Here is a 23632-nt window from a genome sequence, read left to right as displayed (position 1 = left end):
CCATGCAGCTCTGTTATCAAATCTATTTTCAGCGTGGGCTCCCACCACCACACGTCTAACCTGACAGCTAGAGAGCTTCTCCTGATCAAATGGAAAGCAGCAAAGGGAATGACAAATATGTAATTAATGAATTGGGCCGTGAGAGTTTACCTACGCCATCCGACACCTGGGATAAGTATTTGTGGTGTCTGTCGGAAACAGAAAGTATATATGATTAAAACCCGCAAAATAAAAAGGAGTTTGTTTGCAATGTGAAGTGCCATACCGTGCATTTTTGTACTCACAGTGTAGAAGGGGATCAGTTCATCCTTCACAGTCGGAGGTCAGTTTGCACATGCACCCTTGATGAGGCGAGTTTACCAAATCCCCTCTCTTGCTTACAGTAACAGTCGCGGGCAGGCTGACGCTTCTGCACATATCTCACCACAGTATCAACCAGAGCCACAAGGTAACAGTTCGCTCCTCTCTCCACATCCACTTCATCCACCAACCACTACCGCGGGTTGTCCTGTGGTTCAGTGCCTTGCTCAATGGCACCTTGCAAATGTGTGGTCACAGGGTCACCCTCCACCCTTGAGTATGTCGGCACGGCTACGGTCACGTGGCCCCTAAGATGTGATGAAATTCTCAAATTTTGTTTTTCAGATCGCTCTGATTCATAAGCTGCATCAAGATATCGGTTTCTATTCAAAGACTCCGAGTTCTTATGCCATACAAAAAAAAGAAGATCCGAAAGCGAGACTAAAGGCACATGCAATACGCTGCTGAGAGTTGTTAACTCTCCAAGGAAGAGCCGCACAGAGCATGTAAATAAAAAGCAGGAGGAACCGTGCGTCACAGCAACAGGCCCTTCAATATCCTTCTCAGGAGGAAGACTCGCTCTCCTGCAGCGGAGGACGCACCTTTGTGTATCTGCTGTGACTGTGTGTGTGTGTGTGTGTGTGTGTGTGTGTGTGTGTGTGTGTAAATGATGCCGGCATTGATTTGGGCTTCACACTGAATTTTCTGAGTCCGTGTAATTTGTTTGAAGGGAATGGAAGGCGAAATGAGGAGAAACACTGGTAATGGAGGTGGGAACAGGAGAGATAAAAGCCGCCCACACTTCTATTTATGTGGAAGCCTTCTTAAAAGCACAAACAAAAAGCACAGGGGAAAAAAACTAAATCCCTCGTCGCTCTCTTTTGATAAAACCACATGACAAATAACAAAAAAATGTGAATAAATTAAATATGGGCCCGTTTTTTTTCCATTTTTCTTGTCATACACAAACAGCTTTTTGTTTAAAAAAGATGTGATTACTGATTACTAATGCTTGAAATGCTTGAAACAAATTCCACTAATTGCTGTAGCACATTTTGCAGTATCGATATCTTTTATTGAAAGGAAAATATAGATGCAAGAGAACACACGCCACAATGAAGATCAGATATAAAAACAAGTGTCTCACAGTCTATTGTATTATTTGGACTGATGGATTACTGACTTGATGGGTTCATGGCATGTGTAGATACTGCCATCTGCTGACTAAAATTACATTTGCAAGCTCTGAGGAAGATCAGAAAGTCAAGAAGACAATATACAGCGGTGTTATGCTCTATTTAATGGCTTTGAAGCCTGAATAAAAAAAGAAAACTAGCACGTGATATACAGTAGTTTTCCGTCCAACCCTGGCATCACATCCTCACTGGCCTCATAAGGGAGTCGACAGAGTGATGTGGCCTCCGCTGTTGCAGCTACAACTCAAATAGTCTATGCACACGATTCTGGGGAGGATGTCAAAATCCATGTTGCGCAAGCATACTCTGTACCTGACATCCAGCACCGTTTAAGAGACATTAAAAAAGTTTTGAGGGCACTGTCCGAGTTATGATTGGGAAGAATATATAAAATGAGTGCGATATACTGCATATGCTCTGAAGAGATAACATGTCGACCAAGCAAAAAAAACACACACAAAACAACATCCTTTGTCAGTGAATATAGGGGTTATTTTGACATATTATTCCCTTTTTTCGACCGTCTGAGAGATTGATTGTGCTCGCTATATATAGATAATCCCCACTCCATGGGTTAAATTCTACCTTAGTCTTGTTTGTCCGGCTTTTTCAAGCAGGTAGACATTAAAAAATAAGGAAAGTTAAATGACGGAAGATGAAAAAGGACATATTGTATTGTGAAATAACAAACTACTTGAACGACTTTCACGGTTGCATGCGAACATGTCATCATCTGTCCTCATTCATTTTTGACTTTGAATAAAACAACTGCAACTGAATAAAACTGAATCTAGTTTTGACATTGACATTCTCTGTAACTTGCAAACACATACGATATGACATATGCACGAGTCCCATGTTTTCCAGCCTGCAGTTATTCTGATACAGTAAACAATCAATTCTATTTGGTGTATCAACGGCTTGGAGTGTGACGTCACAGCAGAGCAAAGGAAGGAGAGATGAACTAGTGATTATCAGTGTGAAGAGTGTTCGCAGGTGACGAGTGGCTCGCCTATTCAATCCGCATATTGGCTTCCCAAAGTCTTTTACATACATGTCACTTTGCATGCTTCACATTTCCAACCCCATAACGGACAGCACCAGCAGCACCAAAGACGCCAGGCTCAGAGTGGGCGTGGTCATGGATGCTTTACCTGAGGAGGCAGAAACATGAGATAAATGGACCAAGAGGACAAAAAAACCCCCAACTCTAATCAATCATTAAATGATTATTTCGTCTTACCCTTAATGCTGATCTTTCGGACTGGTCCATCCCCTCCTTCATAACGGCCCCGAACCATCAGCTCATAGTCGCCAAACTGAGGCATGGGGAAGTCCATGAAGTGCCAGCCGGTGATGTAAACCTTCCCGTAGATGTAGCCCGTCTTTCTGAACATGACCTGGGAAGCAAAAAAAAAAAAAACATGGGACGTTTTAAGTTCTTCTGTTTTCGCCATGTAGACCCGTTAATTCGTCTTAGATTAAGATTCGAGATTTAGAGTCTTTACAATAGAGAGGAGCTAAACGTTCCATACCCACCTTGTAGTACAGTGGGAAGGAGATGTTGCCAAACCAGTCGTACTGGATGTGATCCCACCACACATACAGCCACTGTCCTGTCCAGCTGACATAGCGCCACATCCTGGGAGGCTCTGGTGGTGCTGTAAAACACAACTATTGGTCAAGACCACGTCCACATCAACATATCAGGACATGAGGTAACTCTCACTGTAGGTTGTGATTAAAGCGCTCTTACGCGGCCGCTTTGTGAACATCTCGCAGTGTTCACCGGGCGGTCCGAGGCCGGCTCCGTTGAAGGCGCGCACCTCGATGAGGTAGTGTGAATCTGGCAGCATGTTCTCCAGCCTGGTCTGATTGACTGCGGCCGTGACAAATATACGATGGGCCCCCGGCTCTGGGTCGTCGTACTTTCTCCAGTATTTGACCTGGTTAACAACGAACATGATGATTTTTGCATTAAATGTTCCTCTTGATCACATAGTATGGTAATCACTGGATGAAGAGAGACATTTAACATTGAGTCACTGGTCAACTCTCATTCAGCCTTTTTTATCTGATCTGCGACCAAACTTATATTGATGGGCATTTTCTATCTACCCCCCCTGTGATTGCTGATCTGTGATTTGTTCATTTAGTTTCTGTGTAATCAGTTTACTGCCAATCAAGCTATAGCCACTATATGAGCCATTTGGGGCTAATGTGTTCTTGATACAATAATCCAACATGACTGTGTGTATGTTAATAGGCTTTATTAATCGCTGGGTTGAACTCCCTGTGGAGGCCTGAACTCCCTGTGGAGGCTTGATGTAGATCTTTCTTTGCTGATGATTCATTTCTTTTTAGCAAGAGGACAATTAAATTAATTTGTACAGAGCCTATATTGGGTCAGCAGAGGAAGAAAAAAGAGCCAAGAGTAAACTCTCAAACCACGCACATTGATTGGCAATCTGCGCCCATGGTTCAGCAAATCTGTGGGGCGCGGATTTGCAATATTAAGAATCCCAGACTATGGTTTATAAACCCTGGGCACAGATTGCAAGACTGTGGATATGGATTCTTCTTTGCTTACCCATAGGGGGGACGACTATATTTGACAGTTAACTATTCTTGTGAATCCAATTTCTTTGTTACTGTACCAATTCACTTTCACAATATAGTCTAGTGTTTATGGTATGTCACATTTTTCCACTGACGTTTTTGCCCCAAAATTGTTTGCAGTTTTTTTGGCCAAATGCTGCCTTCAATAAGTGCGTTGAGCTCACTGTATAGCTGTACACCTACATGCATTGTGAGGCCAGGACACTATTTATCCTTTGCCATTAAATAAGTACACCACTTAATATGCCAACACTTTTTCAGAGTACTCACAAAAGAGCTGTACCAATTCTGAGCCAACAAACAATCCAATGGGTACAATATATATGGACCTAGTAAAGTGTAATACCTGGTATCCCTCAATGTACTGCTGCAGGCCTGTTCCAGTGTCGACCACCGGCAACCACCACACCAGAGCTTCAGTGGAGGACACCGGCCTGGCATAGACGTCTGTCGGAGACTCTGTAGGTACTGGGGAAGTCGGAGAAATGGCGGTGTACTGTCAAACCCTTTCATCTTCCAAGGGAATCCGAGGACACAAGACTGTAAACAACAGAAAAATAACACCTACCATCTCGTGGGTAGTAGATGACCTTGGTGAGGCTGTACGGCCCGTCTCCTTTCACATTGAACGACTTGACCTTCACCTGGAACTCCCGCACCTGGAAGTCTTCCTCGGTGGGAATGAAGTAGGAGTCTTTGTGGACGTAACGCCTCGTCTCAGGGTCCGAGATGGTATCGTACCACCAGTCGTAGGCATCGTGGGGCTTGAATGCGACAATGTAACCAAACTTCTTGCCCGAGAAATACCAAGGCTGCACTGGCTAAGAGTTGGGAGTGGAAACAGCAGAGGAAATAGATTTTTCCACCTGCAAAGGTGTGCTCAACTAGTTTTTGTATACCAAAGGGTTACTTACTGTCCATGTGATGACAATCTCCCCATTTCTACCTCCGTAGCCTGCCACATCAGTGGGTGATACCACTGGAGCTGAGAAGAAAAAATTCACCAATCAGAGTTTTTTTTCCCTTCCACTCTACTGACTAAACGATACATCAAATATTAGTATTGTCTCCTTACACGCATCCCAGGTTTTGATCTTGAGGGAGGGGATGCTGGCCTCTCCGGAACCGTACTCATTGGTGGCGATGATCCTGAACTGATACTCCATCCAGGGGTACAGGTCCGTCACCTCGGCCTTTTCCATACCGCCATCGAGCACGGATGGAGCTGAGACGGACATGGAGGGCACCCAAGTCAAATCATGTACGGAAACCCCTCAATTACATTTTCTCTCTTTGTTGCGTATCGGGACGGTGTGATGGGGATATCTGTCTGTCAGGAAGATTTGAGGTTGAACCAATCAGATCACATAAGGTAAGGATGCTTCGGTTTGATAGGAGTGCGGAATGAACTGGCCCCCTGCTGGTGGAGAACAGTACTCACAGGTGCTGGCATTCCTCCAGTCGTCTTCATTCAGAGCCCAGTAGTGCCTGGTCTGAACGGTGTAGTAAAGAATGGGGCTATTATGCTCTGCTGCTTTACTCCACAACAGCTTCACCCACGTGTCCCCGATCTCTTCCACCCGGATCACACCAGCAGGCCCAGGAACCCCTGGATTAGGGAGCAAAGATTCATGGAAACCACTTGTTTGAACCAAACACACTTAACACAGACTCTGTTGGCCTGAAGTCATCTCAGGAAAAACCATGCCCGTACTGACCGACAACCTTGAGGTCCGCATACGCTGTATCATTGTCCACCACGGTCTGAGCCGTGCAGGTGTAGCGACCCTCGTGCCAAATCTGCGCGTTCTTTATCGTCAGGTCACCAGTGCCATCTTCACTCTGCAACAACACGCAGTAAAAAAGAAGGAGACAAAGGAGGAAGGGAGAGAAAAAACGTCAGAATGCAAAAAAAATATGTGTCGTGCCAGAAGGATGCAGAGTGAACAATTGCGAGAAAAGGGAAGCTAGGACGAGGCCGTGGCGCCCTACCATGACACGTTTGTAGTGTTGCCACTCCGAGTCGAAGTCAATGACTCTGAAGTCTATGGCCCAGATGAAGGTGATGTCCAGCATGGGGTCGAAGGAAGCAGTGCACCTCAGGATGGCCTCGTCACCAACCTCGACCTCAGTGTCCTCGGGCGCCACCGTGATACTGGTCGCCTCTAGGTGAAAAAAATGAATGAATTAAAAACTACTTGGATCGGAGTCGCGTGGCGCGGTTGGTGAAGATGGCTGCCTGGACCGAGGCTCCGACTGGCATCATTCTATTTATCCTGTAACTATTGTTGTAAATAGTGATAGAGACGTGTTTTGCACCTAGAAACTCTTCTGATCATATAAAATGGCTAAGCAGCTGAAAAGTGGGGCCATTAAGAAACATATGCCGCGGTCTCAGCCACACCGAGAGGACGACGACGGCTGCTCTGGAGGCCACGATGCGTCGGCACTTGTGGGTCAGGATGTTGCTAACATTTACACGGCACTGCAAAAAATATCCAACGATTTAGCCAGCCTCGGGGACATTCGTCGGACCACAGCCTCGGTTAATGGGAAATTAACCTCACTGATATCGCGAATGGGAGATGTGGAGAAAAAAGAGTGAAGTGGCTGGAGGATGCAGATAAAGAAAGGCAGCGGTCGCTAGCAGCCGACCCCGTGGCTACAAAGGCGGAGGCGGACGACCTCTGCGATAAACTTGAAGATATGGCGAACCGCAACAGGCGCAATAATGTACGTGTGGTGGGTGCCCCAGAAGGTCAAGAACGCGGGGATATGGCGGTGTTTGTGCAGACACTACTGACATCTGTCCCTCTCCATTCCCCTCGCTCGTAAAAATGTGTGAATCTATGGACCAGCCACTGAAGTGCCCCCATTTTATTTTATTATTTTATTGTATAGGCAGTGACCTCAAGTTTTTTTTTTTTTTTTATGTCATTTGAAAAAAGTGACCGGAGAAGCGCAGGGTTCAGTGTTACGCGCTATGTCCGGGTGGGGGGTGGTTGTTTGGGATGGAAGGGTTTAACCAGGTTAGGTATCATAACCATATAGCGGTGGTGTGGCTGTTTCTTTTGTGTATGTATTTTTAACACGTGCGTATGTCTGCTAAATTTGTTAGCTTGGAAGTACTGCCCTTCAGTGACAGGATTAGGATGCCCGGGTGGAGATTTAATTCATCTCTTTTGCAAGAATCTGAGTTTAAGGAGGCACTCAGAAACCAAATTAAAGTATATATCGAGTTGAATGAACCAACAGCGCCTTCTGCAGCGACTGCCTGGGAAGCCCTGAAAGCTGTACTGAGAGGCTTTGTTATTCAAAATGCTTCATATAAGAAGAAAAAGAGGTCTGCAAAACAGGCTGAAATTGAAGACAAAATTAAGAACATTGAGACCAAGTTAAAAAAGAACTGTAATTATGAGGATCTTCGGGCTCTAACACAACTTAAATACGATTATAACTGTATCCTGTCACAAAAAGTGGAGTTCTGGCTATTCAGAATGAGACAAAGATATTATGAATCAGGGGATAAAGCGGGGAAATTATTAGCCAATTGTATAAAACACAAAATATTGTTATCTATTATTTCGTCCACTAGATCAGAGGAGGGAGAACTAAAAGCAAAATCTCTAGATATTAATAATATATTTAGAGAGTACAATGTGATTTTATATACAGCAGACTCTCAACTGAATGAAGAGCCAATGGAAATATTTTTCAAAGGAGTGACCCTTCCCAGATTGTCTGAATCACAGAAGTCAGACATCGACCACCCGATAACTGGGGAAGAAATTATGGGGGTAATTAAAGGACTTCCAAGTGGTAAGACCCCGGGGCCAGATGGCTTCACAGCTGAGTTTTTTAAATGTTACGTCTCTGAACTAACACCTTTGCTACTCAGTATGTACAATGAGGCATTTGTGAAGGGGGAGTTACCAGATACTTTAGCAAAAGCATTAATTACACTAATTCTTAAAAAGGATAAGGATCCATGTGACTGTAAGAGCTATCGCCCGATTTCTCTTATCCCATTAGATACCAAGATTTTGTCTAAAGTTTTTGTGAACAGGCTTGAGAAGGTTATGACCTCGCTTGTGCACAAGGATCAAGTAGGTTTTATCCATAAACGTAACTCGGCAGATAACATTAGACGTTTTATCAATATTATGTGGGCGGTCTCAAATTCGAATTCGCCAATTGCTGCTGTTTCACTCAATGCTGAAAAGGCGTTTTACAGGGTGGAATGGAGATTTCTGTTTCGGACATTGGAAACATTTGGCTTTGGGGGAATTTTTACTAAATGGGTGCATCTATTATATAAACAGCCAGAAGCAGCAGTACAAACTAATGGGTACACATCATCATATTTTGAGCTGGGTAGAGGCACACGTCAGGGGTCACCACTTAGCCCTCTGCTGTTTTGCTGGGTGATGGAACCTTTAGCAGCTGCGATTAGGGGGGATGATCATTTTCCGGGAGTGACGCGTAACGGCTCAGTCCAAAAATTACTGATGTATGCCGACGATATCCTTTTACTAGTATCTGACCCCGTGGTATCGATACCCTCATTGTTATATACAATTAATACCTTCTCAAAGTTCTCAGGATATAAGGTGAATTGGGATAAATCGGAGGCTCTCCCTTTAACAAAGTATTGTCCGACGACTCTTTCAAGCAGGCAGATTTAAGTGGCCCAAGCAGGGCTTAAAATATTTGGGTATACTTTTCCCCCCTCAATTTGATAATATTATTAAAGTGAACTTTGACCCTTTAATACAGAGACTGGATATCGATGTAAAACGGTGGTCGCCACTATACTTGTCCCTATGGGGAAAAGTCAATGTAATCAAAATGAACTGCGTCCCCAGGATTAATTATTTGCCTCACTCTCTCCCATTAGAAATTCCGAACAGTTACTTTAAGAGATTTGATAGCCTGTTTAAGAAATTTTTTTGGAATGGGAAGCGAGCACGTATAAATGTGAAGAAATTACAAAGGCCAGTTAATAGTTGTGGCTTAGGGTTCCAAAATGTATTGTATTATTATTATGCATTTAGCTTGAGACATCTGGCACACTGGGCACAGCCCCATCATGGTACAATATAGAGCAGTCGGTATGTGCTCCCCTTCCTCTAATTCACTGCTTGTCCACCAATTTATCTAAAGAAATGAAGGCTCACACAGTCATATCTCACCTTCAGAGAGCATGGAAGACGGCCTCTGGACTGATAAAGTTTGATCCCTATTTAAATAGGGCATCTAGCATTTGGCGTAACCCCAAATTGAATATTAACAAAAAAAAACTTTATTTGGAAGGAGTGGGTCGACAAGGGTATCCTTAGATTGCATTTATACAGCACAGATACACTTAAATCATTTGATGACCTAAAGCAACAATATGATTTGCCTACAACTCAATTCTGGAGATATTTGCAATTACGACATGCTTTGCAGGCAATTTTTGGGTCGGGGCTGAATTCCCCAAGGCCAGCGGATAAGTTACAGAAAATTCTCCAGTTATTGGGTAGAGGTCATGAAGCAGCTAAATATTATAAGATGCTGATGGAATCTAAGAGTGAGACTTATTCAATTGAAAATTCTAAACCGTTTCTATTGGACCCCGAGTAGGCTTTTCAGACTTGGTTTAAAGGATGCAGCTACTTGCTGGAAGTGTGGTATGGATGAAGGTACACTGGTACATAGGCTATGGTCATGCCCCAGGATTAATCAATATTGGAAGAAGATTCACTCCTACATAGCCAATGTTATAAAAAGGCAATTTGTGCTTTCTCCTAAGTTATATATATTAGGGGACTGTAAAGTGTTGTCTACCTTTCCGCACCCACTGAAGTATTGGGCATAGACTGCTGTCATGATTGGACGACAAATCATTCTCAGGAACTGGAAGAAACCAGGAGAACCACCTGTCCAGGAATGGGTGACTGAATTAGGTAAAGTGGCTGCATATGAAAGGATGTCATATAGGATGCAGGACAGGTCAGACAAATATCTCCAGAAGTGGGGCATGTACCTTGATTCTATACACGTGCCAGTGTAAGGATGTAAATATTGTCACTACGCTCCCTGGGGGGGGAGTTGTGTGGTTGTTGCTGCAGACTTGTTTCTGTATGTAATGGTGTATGATTGTCTGTATAAAAAGAAAAATAATAATAAAAATTGCAAGTCATAAAAAAATTAAAACAAATTACTTGAATCTAAAACTTAAATATTTAGATGTGAAGTTTATAAAAATGCACATTAACCTGTAATGGTGAGGTAACCGGAGCTGTTGGCCTTTCCTCTGTCATTCTCAGCAAAGCAGATGTAGTTGCCCTCGTCATTCTTGGTGGCGTTGAGGATCTCCAGACTCCCATCAAACATGATGGAGATGCTAAAAAAAGGGAATGCGATCAATAAAGCCGAGCTGCGGGTCAGCCGAAGGTCAATGCGATATCGAGGGAACTACCGGTGCTACGCTGTTTTCAATTTTTCGCTCCTTGACATGACTTGTACTGACCGTGAGTTGTTGTAGAGCAGCTCTTTGTCCTTGGTCCAGGTGAACCGAGGTCTGGGAGCCGCTCGGGGTTTACACTCGATCACCACGCGTCCGTCTCTAGCCCCAAGGAGCTGCTTCTTTACGGGGTTTAACTCGAATGTAGGAGCACAGGCTGGGGGGAGATATTGGAATATTGTGTTTTAGGAATCATGCCTTGTTGTAGCAGTAAGGATCATTCAGTCAGTCATCTTTGTAAACCATTTTTGGTTTTCTAGTATCAAATAAGCCATTGTAATTACAGCTGTTGGGGGGGGGGGGGGACGACTCACCAATGACTCGCAGCTCGGCGTTGGCATACTTGATGCCCCAGTAATTCTCAGCAATGCACTGGTACATCCCTGAGTCATCAAAGGTCAGACTGGAAAACTTCAGCTCACCTTTACCGTACTGGGGAGGAAAACAAGAATTGCACTTTTAATATGATTTCAAAGAAATCCCACGCCCGCGACAAAAGCCCAGCTGAGACGGGAGAAATGTTATCAACAATGGTGAGATGAAAAGAAATTTGATGGTATTTTTTGTTTTCACCATGTATCCATCTTTGTACCAGCGGATGAAAGGGAAGGGCTTCCCTGACGCCACGCAGCGCATGGTGTGCTCCGAGCCGATGTCGATCTGAGTGTTGTTGATGGTTTCCGCCCACTCTGGGGCAGCTAAAGAAAACAAAAAACAGATATTGAAATGATTATGTCATTATTGAAATGCATGCAGGTCCCACTTGTGGCTTTGTTGCTCTCCTGTTAGGTTATCGTTGTCATAATGACGCCTGGAACGAGGATGGAGGGGAAAAAAAGGCTAGTTTTTCTCCCCTCAAAATTTTTGGGATTATGTTGACATAATATTTTTGTGCGTCATGGGGAACTATTCAATCTGTGACCTACATTGACCTTTGGGGTTTAAACATTTAAACGGTTCTCCTCTTAGAAAATACGTGTGATCTTCTTCTTCTGCTATAAACCTTATACTGTAGCAGTTATTTGAACTAGAACACACATATTGTATTGCAAGAAGTAACACCCCTGGTCTTTATGCTGTACTTTCCCTTTACAAATCTAACGCCGGTAAAATAAACTCCAATCACTTTACTCACACTCCACATAGAGCCAGGCCTTGTGCCAGTCCTTCCCTTTGGTGTTGATGGCCTCACACTCGTACCCTCCCACATCTTCATACTGTACGTTGTACAGATGAAGCACAGCGCCAGATTCGCTGATCTCATGATTTGGTGGGAGGTCTGTGGCGTCTACCTTCCTCCAAACGATATAAGGGATGGGACTGAACGGACAGATAAACTTACATTAACAACAAGGAACAAATAAACACACGTCACATAAATCAGTATTATGCTTTCACAGCTTAATGCTGTGAAAGCATAAATCACACGTGCTCTTGTATTTGGTCATAACGTACTTTCCCAAAGCAAAGCACTCTAATGTAATATTAGAGGCCAGCATGGCAGTAGTATCGCCGAACATCACCCTGATGTCTGCTGGGTACTTCTTCTCCTCACCTGAGGGAGAAAAAAAAAGAAGAGTAAATTACATTCAAAATTAAGAATTAAGACGTTTTGCTTGTTTAGCTGCGGCAAAGCTGCTATTGAACAACCTTCTTCGGGGGGTAAAGGGATCAGAGGGATGAACTTGGAGAAGACACTCTGCCCGATGATGGGACTGGACACGTAACAGGAGTAGTTTCCTGCATCCTGAGCCTCCACCTTGGAGATGTACAGGTTCCCTGTCCTCTGGGAGACGAATCGCCGGCGATCTGTGCTCAGGAAAACTGGGAACTCGTTGTAGATCCAGCGGTAGGTCACCGCCTCTGAGGGGAGCATAAGAGGAACAATGGAGAAGACGTTTGCTGACGTGTATTATTGGTAAATTGTTATACACATTTCAGAAATGACTATGCAGTTAGAATCTGGTGATGGAGTTGTGTGATGAAGACATGAAAGACGTGCACGTACGGGGCCAGGCTTTTGGAGGGGCACACAGCAGAACTGCTCCCTGTCCTTCTTTGACATACACCGGATCCCTCTCCTCGTCCGCAAACTCCTCCAGAACTACACAGCAGATGGACAGGTATGTTTATTTGTTTAAGCATGAATGAAAATAAGGACTGCAGCACAAACAGTAGCAGTTAAACAGGAGACATCTTAGCATTCTGCAGAGTGTCATTTTCATTTGCTCACATCCAAAATTGACCCGGGCCTCCTTGCTGATGACGGTGCCGTAGATGTTCCTGGCCACGCAGATGTACGTGCCGCCGTGCTTCTTCTGTTTGGGGTTGGTGATGACCAGGTTCCCCCCCACCAGGCTGTAGTGCTCATCTGGCTGCTCCATCAGCTTGATCTCCCAGTTATCACGGCGCCACCTTGCGGCGATAACAAATTCAAAACATGATATCAATCCACACCATGTTACACATATATAGATATATATATAGTGGCACAGTAAATTAATATTATTGAATGACAATCTTTTCCCCAAGGCTGTGTGACCTGTATGTCGCCGGCGGGTTTGCCCGTGCCCTGCAGTTCATGGAGATTCTCTTGTCGGGTGAGTCTTCAGAGTAGACCACATCCACAGGCTCCTCCTCAAAGATGGGACCATAACCGGTTGCATCATCTGACAAATTTGACGTCACAATTAGATGATGTACTCACAACAAAACAATAGCATTCAAATCACCCTCGCGCATACTGACGTACGCGCAGCCTGCCACATTTTACTAACTCCGATAAACTGAACTCACCTCCGAAAATCCTTGGCTCACCAAACAGAACCGCCGCTTCGGGAGGGAAATAAAAAAAAGATCATTTCATATCCGTCAGCAGTGTACAAGGTTTACACCTGATCACAATAGTACTTTTTCATGACACCACATTGAGGAGCAGCAGTGATATTTTCAGGCGTCGCTGAGCGTCTGACCTGTGAGGGAGATGGAGGAGCAGAGCGCCAGGAGCAGTAAAGCAGCGGAGGCCATGTTGGTCGACAGACGGACTTACTGCAGCCGCACAAGTCACACGGAAGAACAGAGGGACAGACACCAAAAAGACGATGAACAGGAGAGACAGAAACAGAATCGCCGTCTTCATATTAATAACAAAAGCAAATATTTTGTCTAACGTCACCTTCCCCTTGTTGTGTTAAGAGTATTATCAAAAAACCCTTTTAGTAAATATAAAATACCAGAGGGATGACAGTTTGTGGACTTGATTCCACACCAGAAAAACATATTGAGAGCAGAACTAGCTCGTGCGCCTATAAATGATTCAGGATCGGAGTGACTCAGCAGAACCAATAGCAAGTAGCGTGTGAGCAGAGTGCCGAGCCTGTACTGCGCTGCATGTGCGCACGCCGGGGGGGGGGGGGCTGCTGTAGACAAAACGCAAGGTGGCTCTGCACCTAGACATGCTGACACATCACTTCTGCAGGACGGAATGTGAGCCGAGCCGAGGGCAGCAGAGTGATTTAAAATCATTGTCCAAAAGGACGTACAGAGAGAGAATACGCTTATGAAAAGTTCTGTTGTGTTGGATTTTATAAGAGGAAAAAATACATAAATAATTTGGATGTGGGGATTCTAATGTGTTGTAGCCATAAGGTGGCTTCCACGTGTTCAGTGTGACACAGACACATCAGCCCCATCATGTCCCGGGTCCAGACCCCCACACCGCTACACTATGATTCCAAGCAGGTTGTTTTTTTTAGATACATAGTGTGTTTGCACTGAGAAAAATGTGAAAGGTAAAGTATTGCTCAAAGCACTCAAAGGCAGAAGAGCAAGGGAAATAAGGTTGATGTGTGTGTGTGTGTGTGTGTGTGTGTGTGTGTGTGTATGTGTGTGTGTGTGTGGTTGGTGGACTCCCACAATTCAATGCACAAAGTGAGTGGAGCATTGGACATATTGTGGGTAGGAAAAAAACACGATGCTTCTCTGTGTTCGACGAGCAGTAGCTTTTCAAAATTGCATTTCAATCAACTTAATGCTAATAGTATCTATACTATGTATGATAAATGCAGTAGGTGCAGCACGTATTTGTGACACAGCTTCGGTCACCGACAGGTGAAGTTTTAAATTTCAGGCATTCGCAGCGGGCACCGCTCCACACTGCCTGACTCTATTACTATGACTGATCTTGTAATGGGGTTGGTGGGAGTTACTGCATTGAATGTTCATTCTAAACTCTGTATCAAACCTCTTTTTGGCCTGTTGTTGCATAATTCAACAGATGCCCCAAAACTGAGAGGTCTGATCAAAGTATAGCTACCAGTTAAAAATATATATATATACTACAGTTTGCTAGGATAGGTGTGGTAAGTAAGTATACTATAGAATTATTGGTATATTTGTTTTTTACGATATAGTTTACATAGCAAAATCTACAAAGCATTCTCTAGGTTCATTTTATTGATGACAAATGATATTTTATATTTTCCAAACTGGTCCAAGAATGCATCATAGACTTTTGAAACCACACAAGCCAAACAGTCAGCTTAAAGTAAGCTCGTGGTAATCTCCCTGCGGTGTCAAAGGTCATAGGACTTTGATCGGGAGGAAATCAGAACAAAATCGGCTTCCCCTTGGGGAATGTTTTCATGTGCACGTATGTCATTCTCGATATGGGAAGATGAAGGGAAAGACGGATAAGAAGGCACAATGCAGGAAGTTGCAAAAAGCTGCCAGAGAGGGCCCCTCCCATGTGCCTCAGCAGCCATGTCTGTGTCCAGCGCCCAGAAAGAGAAGGAGTGCAAAAGAGAGAGAGGGAGAGCAGAGGCACACACCCAGTATCCAGTGCTTTATCATGCGGAGACTGCAGCACCGACTCCTCATGGGCACCCTTGATGACTCAACACTAAGTATACCAGCATCTACCCTGCATTGGCACGGCTGTATTTCTTTTCAACCACTTGAAATGGCGTGAGGGCAGCAGCAGTGAGTGAGACCTCTTCTGCATCTGCAAGATTCCTGAAATGGGATGGATGGATGGGGTGGGGGCCACAGAAATTCACACTTTTATATGCACAGCTTTGGCTTTATAGATTACAGTGCCGGCAATCTGTTCCACCGGTGATTTATGATCGGTTTTCATCAGTGGTGTTTTTTCATGTGTCCCCCCCCCCCCCCCCCCCCCGGCAGTAATCTCATCACTGATCGTCTTTGGACAGACCAGCAAAAAAATTTAGGTCAGCACACGTATTAAGCCCCAAGTCTGGGTGGGTGACTGATGGAATAAAGAGCGTGTCCTGGGTTGTTTTTTTTTGTGGCTGCAGAGAATCACAATTGAATTCTGCAAAAAGGATATGGCATCCATCTCATTTTGCCTGTGAGACAAGCATTGGATTTAATTTAGTGAATGTGCTGCTTCTTCTCCTTCCGTATCACAAGTGCCCTGAATATGACATGAACAAACACAGGCCTGCTGTTGAGGATGTGGATGAGGATCTACATCTAATACAGTACAGCAATTTGTCTTAAACTAAAATTTGACTTATATACTTAATAATAATGCCATTGATGTAGAGTCAATAGCTCCAATTCTGGATACAGATTGATAAGTAGAGGAGCTGCTCCCTCATCCGTGAAGGACAGTTAAAGCTTTTATCAGATTGATGCCATGACGCATCCAGCAGCTCCCTGCGCCCTTGACGCACGCATTGCACAGTACCTGACACTTTCACCTTGCGTCTCCTTGCAGGCATCCACAAGACACGCACTTACTTTACGCATGTGCTGCCCTGCACTGCAGACAGAGAAGCTGAAACCTCTTCTTTTCTTTCTTTTTTGTCTTCATCAGACCAGTGCTCATTTGGCGCATTCCCTCTCTGAAAGTCACTGCGCAGCGGCTGACATCACTCCGGCCCAATGACGACCGAGCGGCACCGGCAATGCACTGCTCTGCAATGCGGTACTCCCGTCCCGGTCCATCCCTGCACCACAGAGCTCGACACATCACAGCCGGTCTACATGACTCATGCACACACACACACACACACACACTCTCTCTTACCTTATGAGGCGGGAATGGGATATTTCAGGACCCCGTCCGCATGGCGCATCTGGAGCCGAACCTGCGTCGTCCCGCGGACCACCGGAAAGTCCCGTCCTGATGAACTTTTCCTATTGGCTGCGCGAGGGATGAGCGGAAAAACCTCTGGGTGGCAGCGATTGGTCCACGAGAGCGAGGGGAGGATGGGAGGGAGGCGAGCATCGTGCTGGTGCACATCACAGGCGAGGGGGTAGAGGAGCACGGCCCCTTTCTTAAAAACACATTGCTTTCAGACTTTCATAATTTGTTGTGTTGTGACTCAAATCCCCTTTGAATCAGACTAACTGAAATATCAAACTAGTGTAAAAAAAAAAAAAATAAATCTGACACTTGAAATTGAGCTCAGGTGCCTCCCCTTTTCCATGAACTCAAATGGCTGCAAATGATTTAAAAAAAGTCTGACAGCCGTCCAGCCAAGCTGAGGTTCGAGGAGGACCAGAGAGGTGACCGAGAGCCGGCCGGTCGCTGTGTGGGGAAGGGGGAGAAACTACCAGATGGACAAGCTTTTGCCGCAGCACTCCCACCAATCAAGGCCAGGTGGAGGCCTCACCTGGGACCGATCAGAGGACCACGACTGTCCGCGCCAAGTTCCATCGCAGTCCATCCAATAGCTGTTGATGTTTTCCGTCCGGCAGTTGGCCGACCAACAGGCGCGCAAGAAGTTGCGCTGCCATCCCTGGAGCCATGCCGTTGTTGTGGCGCGATTCCAATCTGTGACCGCGTGATAACTGTCGAGACAAGGTTTCAGAACTTCATATTCTTCTTTTTTTCTTTCTTTGAAGTCCTCATTCGGCCTTATAATTGAAATCCATCAAGTCCAATCAAAAATGCATTTTGTCAATTAGAGTAGATATTTTTACATGGTCCTTTCTGATGGACAATGGATGATGCACAGTGCATGCGCACACACACACACACACACACACCAGATGTGTGTTAATCTCTCAAGGATTAACTTGTGTAGGTTTATTTCATGTGGGTTATTCAGCACATCGAAAACATATCCATATACATCATCCTCACACTAGGTGGAGTGTCACACTCGTCATCAAGCAAAACAGGACTCGATTTTGAAATCCTGAAACCAACATTTATTTCATTTTTTTTTCTTCTTTAAACTTCATTTAAAATACAAAATATTTTTGCAATATTATACTGTAGAGTAAACCATTTTTGACAGCCTTTCATGCTTCTCGTGTAGCTTCAACATTAACCAGAATGTCATATTATATCATATCATATACTGTATATCCTACTGCATGTTCAGTCACTATTCACACTCCGGTGTGCCAGTAAGATTATCTGTCCATGCCGGCTCAGTATGCTCCAAATTACAATAGTTTGTTGTGTTGTTGCTTTTTTAAGCGCACACTCTTAAAAAAAGGATGTGTCAGTTTCGGGGGTGGGGGGGTTGTGTCTATTTTAGAACGACAGTTTCCCAACATGCTGCCTCCAGACACCGGATGTTGTCCCAAATTGGATGCATGAATTCGTATGAAATGAGAAATCCTGTCAAAGCGTGTGCCTTTTTTTTCTTCTTCTCTTTTATAAAAAAATACAGAAAAGGTGCATGAAGTGTGAGAGACGGAAACAAGACGGGTGTCACGAGAGCTCAGTCACAAGTGAAATAATCTCCTTTGATACCTGATGGGCAAAAACATTTGAGGCAAATTCGCCTGACGAGTTACGGAAAAAAAAAAAAAAAAGAAGTGAAATTTCACGGCAAATCTTTGAAAAAAAAGAGTGAAAACTGTAAATGGTCTCATCTCACACAAAGCCGTCTTTCCCACTCTCGCTAAACCCCTGATGCATCAGAGGTCACCCTCTGGCTCCCACCACGTCTGCGCTCAATTCAGGCCATTATTTACAAAACACAACAAAAATATCTACACGTGGAAAGCTGACACATTGCAGCCTAAAAACTTGATGCAAGTTATGATAAACTTAAAAACATGGAAATGTTCTCTGGAAAAAGAAGGGGGAAAAAAGTCTTTGTATCTCCTGTTGAGAGTGGGCGCAGACTGCTCGACACGTGTCGGAATTATTCGTGGGAATGGAAGGAAAATGTAGAATCACGCACGCTTTGACATAGTAGCATGCATGTGCTGCACACGCGCGCGCGCACACACACACACACACACACACACACACACTCCCAAAGATTCACACACAACCTCCTTTCTTTTCCAGCATAAAACTCACTGAGTGCTGCGCTCGGGTCGTGACGACATACACAGATATAAGGTTAAATGCATGAACCTAAAAGTCACCAGTGTGTTTACCATTTGAAGTGAAACAAGCAATATTTTCATTCACATTAACAGATACACTTGTTTCCACATTCAGTATCATAACATACATTTCTGACCCCTTTCCTTTTTTTTCTTCTTTTTTTTTTAAGTGCAACCAGTAAGAGTGAGTCCCATTTTCTTCTTTTTTTCGATAATAGTCTGTACCAGATAAGTTGAGTCTGGTTCCCATTGGCAGTAACCTGGTGAGTACGTTGGCAGTAGTTCGGTGCTGCCAGGCAGCAGATCCTCCTCGACATGAACGGGTTTCGGAGGAGATCGTATGAAAGGAAATGCATGAGACATGACGACATCTCATCGGGTGTCAAAAATTCTGTGACCTCGGGCTTCCTACATTCTGATATTCAACGCATTCTTCAGTTCTTAGTCGCAATGGAGTGATTTGGTGCTGGGTGTTTGAAAAACCAAATTGGCTGACGGTCGCTGGGTAACATGATTGTCAACGAGACCATAACAATCTGAGGGGCGAAAATGATTCCGTCTCTAGTAACTGTGAAATCATTTTCCGACCGGTGGGTGAAGAGGCGATACTACTGAGTATGGTCACCGAGTATAGCTCACAATACAGGGCCGTCGATTTAATGTGCCCTCGTGAACAAACTCTCCGACATCACCATAATCCCGTGGAGCTTATTTTTCCATGAATATTTCCTGCAGTTTTGAGAACTCGCACAGCCTCTGCAGTGTTCGTGGGTTGGTGGTATTTTGTATGTGCTGTTCTCATGGACTGTGCATGACGAGGGTATGTAACCATGGATCTAAGTCACTGTTCTCTACAAAGGCACTAGAAACCATGCTAAGAGGTTCTTGATCATCGACATCTAAATACTCAGAAAGGACCGTGTGTACTCGCAGTAAAAACCTCTACATGCGACAGCGTTTTTCTCTCTTTTGTCCGCCGGCGTACGTAGGAGACGCGGAAGAAGAAATGCCATTGGAGACTGTGCTGGGGTAGCAGTTTGGATAATACCGCCGCCGCCAAAAACACAGGCTTCCACAGTGGCCAGGATTCGGAGGTGGAAAGGAACAGAGTGGGAAAGAAAAAAGCTAAAAGAGTAAGCTTGAGGAAACACCAGGATGAAAACAACTGCCTGGCTGGTGTGACGGGGAGTGACCCGACGCCGAGTGTTTTTCTTATTCCGAATACAGGCCATCTGTCTCAAAGAGACACAATCAAACTTCTACTGTGAGTCGCAATGTCCACAAAGACACCGCGGCCAGTTATTCTCTATATATCAGATACTGTTTAACACTTTCTTAATGAATGGAGAAAAAAGAAAAAACTAGTAGTAGGTGTGCACCAGATACAGTCTCAGCACACGGCTCATCTCTGCAACAGGGAGGATGGTGCAATGCTTCACAGAATCATGGTTTTCTCCATGCAAATGTTTATGAATGTGATTCAATGCGTATTTGCTTGCCTGCGGGACCTTTGATAAAATATAAATTTGGATACATCAGGTGTGGTATGTTGGGAAAGGGGATTAAATGGCACTACCACACAAACACACACACACACTCGGCCACCCTGCTGCTCAGTCTGAGTGGTAATACTCCTTCTTGTACATTCCTTCTGCTTTTCTGTATTGCTTCCCGTCTCCCTCCATCTTCTCGGTCTCCTCACATCCCTCTTTTTCTCGCTCCCTCTGTCAGTGGTCATGGGGGGATGTGGTGTCGGCCTTCGCCGTGTCGAGTGTGTGTCGATCGGAGGAGGTCACAGTGGGACAGGGGTCGGCGAGGGTGGAGATGAGGGCGTGGTGGTCGGCAGTCTTGGTGACATGCAGCCATGGCCACTGAAGCAACAGTAGGTGTCCACAACGACTGTCACCTTAGCAACTGTCACCACCGAGATGGTCACACTTGCCAGGGTGACAAGGAGTGACCGCAGCACCCTGTCGACATCAGGAGGCGGCCTCTCTCTTAGACAAACGAGTTCATGGCGTTGACGGGCGAAGGCGCCTCCGAGCTCTCGTTGCCTTCGTGCGTGTCTTTCTCCTTCTTGCCGCTGTACTGGCCGATGAAGGAGCCGTCCTCGTTGAACTGTCCGTCCCCGCCTTCCCCGTAGTCCACCAGGCTGTCGTCACTCTCGTCCCGGCGCACCGTCCCGTTGGACGGCGTCCGGCTGCCCTTCAGCGGCTTGTGGTCCTCCGTGTCACTTCAAAAACAAAAAGGTCAGGAAAAGTTTGGAGGGTTAATGAGAAAATATTTCATGCACTTTGTTCTGCAGTGGTCAGAAACCCGAGTGCTCACACAGAGGACAGGCTCTTATTCCAATATCAGCATCTTCGCTTTTTCCACTGCACAACTGTACCCTGCCACACACTCGGTCCACAGGGTACAGCATCGCAGGAGGTGTTTATGCTGTCTTTTGTAGACATTATAGCACTACAAATGTATAAAAGTGAAACAAATACACAAATGCTCACTGTTTCCTTTAAAAAAAAAATAGGTTTGACATAAGGTACAATGCAAAAGAAAGTCTGTTAGATTAAACTTCATGGTTCTGTACAGTGAAGCAGCTCAGCTACCCCTATATACAGTATATATGGTGTAAGTGCAGTCGGGGTTTAAGCCTGGGTGCAGAGATTCAGGGTTAGTGACCACTGTTAAAGAGGATTTTTGCAAACGCGTGCCGTTCAGTCCGTTGCAATGCTTCACCTGCGTTAGAATTTCTGAAAGAAATATGCTTTCAGTTCACATGCAGTAATCAAAAATGCAACCGGAAGTCTTTAGCATTTCCATCCAGTGTTTATGCTCCATTCGTTTAAAAACACCCTAATCTACTGAGTACTACAGTAGGCAGGCTCTACAGTCAGGGTCATACTGCACAACGCTTCACTCAGTGCATTTGCATATAAATTGATCACATTTGAATTAATAAAATGATGAGATTAAATGAGGGAAGCAGGGGAAGAGCAGAGATAATCAATGTTACATTTTAGTATTATTGTTATACCTGCTGTTATAGTGTTGACTATGTCACAGCAATGAGTATGATACCAGATAAGTTGATGTGCTCGCTCCTAGGAATTGCATGCTGGTTTAACCACATCACGTCTTACCTCTCCATAGACCTAAACCCCCCCCCCCCCAACAAAAGATAAAAAATGGAAGGACACATGAAAAGCGGGTCATGAGCGTTTTGTTTTTTGTATAAGCTTTTCATAGACAGACAGTGATTTCACAATATATGGCAAAGCATGCATAGGGAAACATTTAAAGCACGTCGACATTAATTGCTCAAAAAAAAAAAATACACAATAGCAACTAAACTATTCAATTCAGAGAATAGTTAGGTGTGAAAATGTGATAAACTACTATGACTATAATTGACATTTTTTCCGCCAATTGTTCGGAGTTAATGATGGGACTACTTGTTAAAATGAACATATTTTGATTTGCTTGTTCAATGTGAGTTGGTCGTTATTAAGGATCCGCACAGAGCCGTGTAGATCTCGCCTTGCCTCCATGGAGCGTTTGGTAATGGAGTGTGGTGGGGAAAGTGTCTCTGCGGCCTGGTAAATTATTCTACATACAAATAGTCAAGTCAGGACACAATGAATGAAAAAAAAAAAAAAGATAAAATAAATCTTAAGTCTCTACTGTATGCTGTGGAAGCCATATGTTGTCTTTGATCGGGGAAGAATGCGGCGTTTTTTCACTCACCTGTATTCTCCAAATGTCCCATCATCCTCCTTCATGGGCTGGATCTCAGGGTCTTGGTGAGCATCTTCTTTCTCTTTCACTGTAGAGTACAGTTTCATCATTATTTTTTTTTTTTAATCTTCGCCCATCCAGGACAAAAAGGCCAGTGTATAAAAATGTGTGCATTACCTGGATATTTGCCACCTTTGTTCCTCTTGATGAAGCACACTATGAGGAGGACCAAGATGAGGAGCGCGATTGCACACATCAGCCCAATGAACCAGCCCTGGGTTGCGATGTCGACCTGTCGGCTGGGCACAGCTGGACACACAGAAATAGGGGCAGGGGGGAGAAAGATGGGGGGGGAGCAAGGGTAAGCACGACTGTCAGTCCACATTTAAATCCAGGCTGTTAGAATGGTGGAATCTGTTCCCTTCATGCTGAGCAACACTGAGATTAACAGAGGCTGTAGACACTGAAATGGAGTTTTAAAATGGGTTAATATGCAATGATCGACCAGGCGCCGAAAACATGACAAAAAATGAACTTATAACAGTGCAACAATGGATTACTTAGTGATGATTTTAAGCGACATGCATCAGGACCAACTTGATGGCAACTTTTGACACGCTTGTACGCTTTCTAGGAAACAACACTACCATACATCCAGGTCTGAATGTGCCACTAAATGTCTGGTGATGAGACAAAAACGAACCAGGCGATGAATTAAATGCAAAGACCATCCAAAGTGAGGCATGCCACCTCACCTGGCACCGTAACCAACACTTCGTCTGTGCTGTGGACTGCCGGGTCGGACGGGTCTCTAGCGACCACACGCACCCTATAGGACGTCCCCGGCTTTAAACCTTTTATCGTATGAGAGTGTGAGCCGTTGACCAACTCCCTTTTCCAGTCCTCTTTACCTAGAAATGGAGTTGTGGATGGGGAAGAGTGGAATTCA

The 23632-nt window shown here is 44.6% G+C and overlaps 2 protein-coding genes across 20 annotated transcripts in view; both read right to left on the bottom strand.

Moving 5' to 3' along the window:
• Window positions 1-1349: 1349 nt before the first annotated feature.
• Window positions 1350-16830, bottom strand: cntn1b (contactin 1b). Of its 3 annotated transcripts, XM_035609671.2 has the most exons (25): window positions 16679-16780; window positions 16390-16598; window positions 13596-13671; window positions 13420-13455; window positions 13166-13292; window positions 12857-13038; window positions 12632-12727; window positions 12274-12486; window positions 12079-12178; window positions 11759-11943; window positions 11197-11321; window positions 10938-11055; window positions 10630-10780; window positions 10376-10503; window positions 6108-6280; window positions 5834-5957; window positions 5557-5724; window positions 5191-5340; window positions 5030-5100; window positions 4684-4936; window positions 4462-4583; window positions 3253-3442; window positions 3036-3157; window positions 2740-2896; window positions 1350-2650 (listed from the first exon to the last, which is right to left on the bottom strand). In XM_035609671.2, exons 3-25 carry the CDS (start codon window positions 13648-13650, stop codon window positions 2568-2570), a joined length of 3129 nt encoding a protein of 1042 aa, XP_035465564.1. In that variant the 5' UTR covers window positions 13651-13671; window positions 16390-16598; window positions 16679-16780; the 3' UTR covers window positions 1350-2567. The 3 variants fall into 3 exon arrangements, with proteins under 3 accessions (XP_035465564.1, XP_035465558.1, XP_035465573.1); XM_035609665.2 differs by lacking the exon at window positions 16390-16598 and having other exon boundaries at window positions 16679-16830; XM_035609680.2 differs by lacking the exons at window positions 13596-13671; window positions 16390-16598 and having other exon boundaries at window positions 16679-16772.
• Window positions 16831-17785: 955 nt separating this feature from the next.
• nrcama (neuronal cell adhesion molecule a) overlaps window positions 17786-23632 on the bottom strand; it is a 50542-nt gene continuing 44695 nt past the window's right edge. For 8 of the 17 annotated variants that reach the window (XM_035609538.2, XM_035609547.2, XM_035609528.2 and 5 more), the window contains 5 exons: window positions 23439-23594; window positions 22861-22992; window positions 22693-22771; window positions 22089-22100; window positions 17786-21181 (listed from right to left, as the gene is read on the bottom strand). In XM_035609538.2, coding sequence (XP_035465431.2) covers window positions 20947-21181; window positions 22089-22100; window positions 22693-22771; window positions 22861-22992; window positions 23439-23594 — 614 coding nt within the window. In that variant the 3' untranslated portion in view covers window positions 17786-20946. Of the gene's footprint in view, window positions 21182-21982; window positions 22101-22692; window positions 22772-22860; window positions 22993-23438; window positions 23595-23632 lie in introns of all 17 variants that reach the window. The other 9 variants (XM_035609599.2, XM_035609619.2, XM_035609646.2 and 6 more) reach the window with 4 other exon arrangements.

This window comes from Scophthalmus maximus, chromosome 12, assembly GCF_022379125.1.
Source record: "Scophthalmus maximus strain ysfricsl-2021 chromosome 12, ASM2237912v1, whole genome shotgun sequence".
NCBI classification, from domain to species: Eukaryota; Metazoa; Chordata; class Actinopteri; order Pleuronectiformes; family Scophthalmidae; genus Scophthalmus; species Scophthalmus maximus.
Note: the sequence above shows the minus strand (reverse complement) of the source record. Positions and strands in the feature narration are given on the sequence as shown.

Bases quoted from the DNA above. Each gene is read 5' to 3' on its own strand.
- cntn1b (XM_035609665.2), bottom strand. From the start codon at position 13,650: ATGGCCTCCGCTGCTTTACTGCTCCTGGCGCTCTGCTCCTCCATCTCC. The intron at 5,958-6,107 runs GTAGGGCGCCAC...GTGTTGTTGCAG, and splicing joins AACACTACAAACGTGTCATG to AGTGAAGATGGCACTGGTGA. The intron at 3,443-4,461 runs GTATTACACTTT...GTTGTTAACCAG, and splicing joins AGTACATTGAGGGATACCAG to GTCAAATACTGGAGAAAGTA.